Source organism: Procambarus clarkii, chromosome 35 (genome assembly GCF_040958095.1).
Source record: "Procambarus clarkii isolate CNS0578487 chromosome 35, FALCON_Pclarkii_2.0, whole genome shotgun sequence".
Taxonomy (NCBI): Eukaryota; Metazoa; Arthropoda; class Malacostraca; order Decapoda; family Cambaridae; genus Procambarus; species Procambarus clarkii.
The window spans coordinates 37,131,909-37,139,972 of record NC_091184.1 but is presented as its reverse complement, the minus strand read 5'-3'; the positions used below and the strand labels follow the sequence as shown (position 1 = coordinate 37,139,972).

The window sequence follows — 8,064 nt, the reverse complement described above, 5'->3', positions numbered from 1 at the left end:
GCGCTCCAGTGGATAAAGGAGTACCTAAGCAACAGGAAGCAGAGAGTTACAGTGAGGGATGAGACCTCAGATTGGCATGAAGTCACCAGTGGAGTCCCACAGGATTCTGTACTCGGACCTGTCCTGTTTCTGATATACGTTAATGATCTCCCAGAGGGTATAGACTCATTCCTCTCAATGTTTGCGGACGACGCCAAAATTATGAGTAGGATTAAGACAGAGGAGGACAACTTGAGGCTTCAAGAAGACCTGGAAAAGCTGCAGGAATGGTCGAACAAATGGTTGTTAGAGTTTAACCCTAACAAAGTATTTCATCTCCCCTAAGGGAGATGAAATACTTCAAGAGACAGATAGAGAGAAAGACCTGGTGGGGGGGGGGTTGATATCACGCCAGACCTGTCCCCTGAAGCTCATATTAAGAGGATAGCATCAGCGGCATATGCCAGGTTGGCTAACATAAGAACGGCCATTAGAAACTTGTGTAAGGAATCTTTCAGAACATCATATTTCACATATGTCAGACCAATCCTGGAGTATGTGGCTCCAGCATAGAGTCCATATCTAATCAAGCATAAGACTAAACTGGAAAAGGTTCAAAGGTTTGCCACCAGACTAGTACCCGAACTGAGGGGTATGAGCTACGAGGAGAGACTACGGGAATTAAACCTCAAGTCACTGGGAGACAGAAGAGTTAGAGGGGACATTATCACCATAAAAAGATTCTCAGAGGAATTGATAGGGTAGATAAACACAGTAAACAAAATACAAGAGGACACAAGTGAAAACTGAGTCACCAGATGAGCCACAGTGACGTTAGAAAAAACTATTTTAGTGTCAGAGTAGTTAACAGGTGGAATGCATTAGGTAGTGATGGTGGAGACTGACATCATACACAGTTTCAAATGTAGATATGACACAGCCTAGTAGACTCAGGAATCTGTACACCAGTTGATTGGCAGTTGAGAGGCAGGAGAAAACCTGGAGCCAACCCCCCCCCCCTGCATGCACAACTAGGTGAGTACAAATAGGTACACAGACATACACAGATTTACACACAAGCAAACACACACACAAACTCGCGCAAGAAACAAGTGAAAGATTTTATGTATTAAGATGCACAAAAAAGTATCAGGGTACAGACAAATAAACAAACGCAAGTTTGTCCTTGTATGAGAAGCACACTCAAAATGGAAGAGGCAGTGAAGGCAAACCTAATAGCTAGTGAAGTTTATATATATATATATATATATATATATATATATATATATATATATATATATATATATATATATATATATATATATATAATGGGCACCACCTCTGGTGCAATTGTGGGGAATAGCCTCGGAAAAGGGAATAAAGAGCTTTCAAAGAAAAATACCGTTTTTCTCTCAACATATGTTTACGTATATGTATAAACAGCTTTCAGCGAGCTATTAATAAACGCAGTACAGGAGAGCTGGGACACACTACAGGAGAGCTGGGACACACTACAGGAGAGCTGGGACACACTACAGGAGAGCTGGGACACACTACAGGAGAGCTGGGACACACTACAGGAAGACTGGGACACACTACAGGAGAGCTGGGACACACTACAGGAAGACTGGGACACACTACAGGAGAGCTGGGACACACTACAGGAGAGCTGGGACACACTACAGGAGAGCTGGGACACACTACAGGAAGACTGGGACACACTACAGGAGAGCTGGGACACACTACAGGAAGACTGGGACACACTACAGGAGAGCTGGGACACACTACAGGAGAGCTGGGACACACTACAGGAGAGCTGGGACACACTACAGGAGAGCTGGGACACACTACAGGAGAGCTGGGACACACTACAGGAGAGCTGGGACACACTACAGGAAGACTGGGACACACTACAGGAGAGCTGGGACACACTACAGGAAGACTGGGACACACTACAGGAGAGCTGGGACACACTACAGGAGAGCTGGGACACACTACAGTAGAGCTGGGACACACTACAGTAGAGCTGGGACACACTACAGGAGGGCTGGGACACACTCTAGGAGAGCTAGAACACACTATAAGAGGGCTGGGACACACTACAGGAGAGCTGGGACACACTACAGTAGAGCTGGGACACACTACAGGAGGGCTGGGACACACTCTAGGAGAGCTAAAACACACTATAAGAGGGCTGGGACACACTACAGGAGAGCTGAGACACACTACAGGATGGCCGGGACCCACTCTAAGATAGCTAGGACACACTATAGGACACCTGGGACACACTCCAGGAGAGCTGGGACACTACAGGACACCTGGGACACACTTCAGGAGAGCTGGGACACACTACAAGAGGGCTCGGACACTCCAAGAGAGCTGGGACACACTACACGAGAGCTGGGACGCACTACACCAGAGCTGGGACGCTATAGTAGGGCTGGGACACACTACAGGAGGGCTGGGACACTACAGGAGCGCTAGGACACACTATAGAAGGGCTGTGACACACTATATGAGAGCTAGGACACACTACAGGAGGGCTGGGACACACTACAGGAGGGCTGGGACACACTACAGGTGGGCTGGGACACACTACAGGTGGGCTGGGACACACTACAAGAGGGCTGGGACACACTACAAAGGTGCTGGGACGCACTACAGTTGGGCTGGGACACACTACATGTGGGCTGGAACACTCTACAGGAGGGCTGGGACACACCACAGGAGGGCTGGGACACACCACAGGAGGGCTGGAACACGCTACAGGAGGGCTGGGACACACTACATGAGGGCTGGTACACACTACAAGATGGCTGGGACACGCTACAGGAGGGCTGGGACACACTATAAAGGGCTGGTACACACTTCAGGAGGGCTGGGACACATTAGAGGAGAGCTGGGACACACTACAGGAGGGCTGGGACACACTATAAAGGGCTGGGACACACTATAAAGGGCTGGGACACACAACAAGAGGGCTGGGATACATTACAGGAGAGCTGGGATACACTACAGGAGGGCTGGGACACACTCTAGGAGAGCTAGAACACACTATAAGAGGGCTGGGACACACTACAGGAGAGCTGGGACACACTACAGTAGAGCTGGGACACACTACAGGAGGGCTGGGACACACTCTAGGAGAGCTAAAACACACTATAAGAGGGCTGGGACACACTACAGGAGAGCTGAGACACACTACAGGATGGCCGGGACCCACTCTAAGATAGCTAGGACACACTATAGGACACCTGGGACACACTCCAGGAGAGCTGGGACACTACAGGACACCTGGGACACACTTCAGGAGAGCTGGGACACACTACAAGAGGGCTCGGACACTCCAAGAGAGCTGGGACACACTACACGAGAGCTGGGACGCACTACACCAGAGCTGGGACGCTATAGTAGGGCTGGGACACACTACAGGAGGGCTGGGACACTACAGGAGCGCTAGGACACACTATAGAAGGGCTGTGACACACTATATGAGAGCTAGGACACACTACAGGAGGGCTGGGACACACTACAGGAGGGCTGGGACACACTACAGGTGGGCTGGGACACACTACAGGTGGGCTGGGACACACTACAAGAGGGCTGGGACACACTACAAAGGTGCTGGGACGCACTACAGTTGGGCTGGGACACACTACATGTGGGCTGGAACACTCTACAGGAGGGCTGGGACACACCACAGGAGGGCTGGGACACACCACAGGAGGGCTGGAACACGCTACAGGAGGGCTGGGACACACTACATGAGGGCTGGTACACACTACAAGATGGCTGGGACACGCTACAGGAGGGCTGGGACACACTATAAAGGGCTGGTACACACTTCAGGAGGGCTGGGACACATTAGAGGAGAGCTGGGACACACTACAGGAGGGCTGGGACACACTATAAAGGGCTGGGACACACTATAAAGGGCTGGGACACACAACAAGAGGGCTGGGATACATTACAGGAGAGCTGGGATACACTACAAGAGGGCTGAGGCACACTACAGGAGAGCTGGGACACACTACAGGAGAGCTGGGACACTACAGGAAGGCTAGGACACAGTACAAGAGGGCTGGGACACACTACAGGAGAGCTGGGACACACTGCAGGAGAGCTGGGACTCACTATAAAGGGCTGGGATACACTACAGGAGGGCTGGGACACACTACAAAGGGATGGGACACACTACACAAGGGCTGGTACACATTATACGAGAGCTGGGCCACACAACAGGAGGGCTGGAGCACACTACAAGAGAGCTGGGACACACTACATGAGAGTTGGGACACACTACAGGAGAGCTGGGACACACTACATGAGAGCTGGGATACATTACAAGGTGCTGGGACACACCACAGGAGGGCTGGGACACTCTACAGGAGTGTTGGGAGACACTGCAGGAGAGTTGGGACACACTACAGAAGGGTTGGGACACACTAAAGAAGGGATGGGACACACTACAGGAGAGCTGGGACACACTACAGGAGAGTTGGGACTCACTACAGGAGGGCTGGGACACACTACAGGAGAGCTGGGACACACTACAGGAGAGTTGGGACTCACTACAGGAGGGCTGGGACACACTATAAAGGACTGGGACACAATAGAGGAAGGCTGGGACACATTACAGGAGGGCTGGGACACACTACAAAGGGTTGGGACACACTACAGAATGGCTGGGACGCACTGCAGGAGGGCTGGGACACACTATAAAGGACTGGGATACACTAGAAGAAGGCTGGGACACATTACAAGAGGGTTGAGACACACTACAAAGGGTTGGGACAAACTATAAAGGACTGGGACACACTAGAAGAAGGCTGGGACACATTACAGGAGGGCTGGGACGCACTACAAAGGGTTGGGACACACTACAGAATGGCTGGGACGGGATTCACTACAGGAGGGCTGGGACGCACTACAGGAGGGCTGGGACACACTATAAAGGGCTGGGAGACACTAGAGGAAGGCTGGGACACATTACAGGAGGGTTGGGACACACTGCAGGAGGGCTGGGACTCACTGCTGGAGGGCTGGGACTCACTACATGAGGGCTGGGACACACAACAAAGGGCTGGGACACACTACAGGAGGGCTGGGACACACAACAAAGGGTTGGGCTACACTACAGGAGGGTTGGGACACACTACAGGAGGGCTGGGACACACTACAGGAGGGCTGGGACACACTACAGGAGGGCTGGGACACACTACAGGAGGGCTGGGACACACAACAAAGGGCTGAGACACACAACAGGAGGGTTGGGACTCACTACAGGAGGGCTGGGACACACTACAGGAGGATTGGGACTCACTACAGGAGGGCTGGGACACACTACAGGAGGGCTGGGACACACTACAGGAGGGCTGGAACACAATACAGGACTGGGGTCACTCTAGAGGCACAGAGTTACCATAACGATCAATAGCGTGTCTTATGAATGGTCAACAGCCAGGGCGGTATAGCGTGCTGGGACCCGATCTCGTTCGCCTAGGAAGCTGGTCAATAATACTGGATTTTACACCGGCACTCAGGTGAGGGGTGAGTATGAAGGGTGAGGATGAGGGTGTGTGTGGATAAGGGTGATGCGTGAGCGAATGGAGGGAGAGGCGGGTGTTGGGAGAGAAGAGAGGTGTGTATGTGTGTATGTGTGTGCGTGTGCGCGTGCGTGTGTGCGCGTGCGTGTGTGTGTGTGTGTGTGTGTCTACCAACTCACTCACCGAAGACATAAGGAATCCCTTTTACACTCGAATTAAAGTTATTTCTGGATATCAGAATTTCACACACACACACACATACATACATATAAATATATATATATATATATATATATATATATATATATATATATATATATATATATATATATATATATATATATATATATATATATATATATATATATATATTTATATTTATATAAGTTATTAATAATTTGTTATTTTGATTTTGATTTTGTGAATGGTTTAGTGGGGTAATAGGAATTTTAATCATTATTTTGAGAGAAGCCACACAAGTGAGTCACTATTTCTGAAAATCTAATCGACGGTCTAAGGCAATAAGGAAGGCAGATCGCCAGGTGTTTGAGTCTAATTCAAGTGTATGGAGGGAGAGGGTTGGGGGGAAGGCCGGCCCTAGGAAAAGGAGGGAAGGGAGGGGGGGGGAGAAACCTGTTAGGACTTAGAGTTACCTGAGTGGGAGGTGTAGTTGTTACCTGGTTCGACGGGAGAGAACATCTTCTCACTCTTGATCTCCGGCTCATCTTCATTGTAAAGGGGTTCGTGGGTGTAGGCGGAGGCCGTCGTCTCTTCAATAATTTTGTGGAAGTCTGGGTTATTAGAGATCACTACCCCGGTCATGTTGGGCGGCTTCAAGAGTCCCGTGGCCGTCAACACCTTGTCCTTAATCTGCAGCAGCCTTATGCTCTTGCGCATCTCCAGTTGCTCTTCTGGGGTCATGGGCTGCTGCTCCAACATGTATGGTTCTGGGGTTGGATGTTGGTGGTGTCGGTGGGCACTGTGGGCACTGTGGGCACTGTGGGCGCCGCCTTGATGATGGCCACCTTCGTGCTTCATATGCTGGTTTGGTACTTCCTGTGAGAGCTGTAATTCACTAATCCCTGAATGAGAAGTACGAGCTCTGTCTTCGTGAGTCCTGCTATCATGTTTGATTTTGGTGTTATTCTTCTTGCGCTTAGCTTCCGAGAGTGCCTGCAGAAGCACGAGGGCAAGCAGAAGGTAGCGCGTCCACTGCATGCTCGTCGAGTTAGCTCGCCGCGTCTCACTCCCAACACCGCACACCCATAAGACCCGATTCAAGATTGACAAGCGCTTTTATACATAATGTCTGGGGGTTAATCGCTACCACTACGAAGGGCGTGTCTTTGTTGATTCTCGAACCAATTAACTTTTCAAGTGAGTTAACTCCCCTTGCTATTGGCTGTTGGGGAACTTGAAGGAAAGCCCCGGGCCACTCAGAGCCCGTCTTGCCCGATGTGGGCGTGGTCACGTGTGTGGTGTTAGCGTAGGTTGCTACCTGACCACGGAGATATTCGCCTTAAGGTGCTCGCCATGCTTACTCGTTTCAGAGCCTCCTGCCATGCACCAGGAGCGTTCGGACCATCTGTAACAAACCAGGCAGCCGCTCCCCTCGTAACACCAAACAGCCAGCAGGCAAGGAAGAGGCACCCGGTGTTTCATAATGCGTGGCGAGCTACGAGTCTCCTTCCCCCCTTCCCCAATGCCGAACTCAAACTTCGATTTCCAAGCCAATTTCCTCCCCCCTTTGCCGATCCCCGTTCAAGTTCTAATCCCACATGGCAACGGAGCCTACCACGCGGCACCTGCTGGCAACGTCTGGGTCTCCTTCTCCACTTGAGTTCGTAATGAGAGTCGGAGACTTTCGAACTCCTTGTTGTTATCGGTGCCCAAGTCTGGGAGGGATCTGCCCTGGCCGTCGGCCGTCACACAGTACGGTGCTATGAAGCTGTGGGCAATGTTGTGAAGCTGTGGATATTATTGTGAAGCTGTGGGCAATGTTGTGAAGCTGTGGATATTGTTGTGAAGCTGTGGATATTGTTGTGAACCTGTGGATATTGTTGTGAACCTGTGGATATTGTTGTGGATGTTGTAGTGAAGCTGTATGCAATGTTGTGAAGCTGTGGATATTGTTGTAAAGCTGGGGTTATTGTTGTGAAGCTGAGAATATTGTTGGGACGCTGTGGCCAATGTTGTGAAGCTGTGTAGATTGTTGAGAAGCTGTGGGTAATGCGGTTAAACTGAGGTTGTGTGTAGTGTTGTGAAGCTGAAGCTGAAGGCAATGCGGTGAAGCTGAAGGTATGGGTAATGTTGTGAGGATGAAGCTGTGGGTTTATGTTGTGAAGTGTAAGGTGTTGTATAAGTGGCACTGGTAGAGGCTTTTGGTTATGATTGTTGGAAAAATTGTTGTAGTTGTTGTTGTTTTTGTTATAATTGATGCTGTTGTAGCAGTAATTGTTGTTTTAGTAGTGTTTGAATTATTTGTTATAGTGGAAGTTAAAGGGATTGTTGTGGCAATAGTTGTTGTTGTGGGAGCTGT

General features: G+C 50.1%; 1 protein-coding gene across 7 annotated transcripts in view; it reads right to left on the bottom strand.

Annotated features, from left to right (window-relative positions):
• Positions 1-6,810, bottom strand: part of LOC123768418 (growth/differentiation factor 8) — a 63,152-nt gene extending 56,342 nt beyond the window's left edge. For 4 of the 7 annotated variants that reach the window (XM_045758914.2, XM_045758915.2, XM_045758917.2 and 1 more), the window contains exon 1: positions 6,179-6,810. In XM_045758914.2, coding sequence (XP_045614870.1) covers positions 6,179-6,743 — 565 coding nt within the window. In that variant the 5' untranslated portion in view covers positions 6,744-6,810. The remainder of the gene's footprint in view (positions 1-6,178) is intronic. The other 3 variants (XM_045758916.2, XM_045758919.2, XM_045758920.2) reach the window with 1 other exon arrangement.
• Between the last annotated feature and the right edge of the window lie 1,254 nt (positions 6,811-8,064).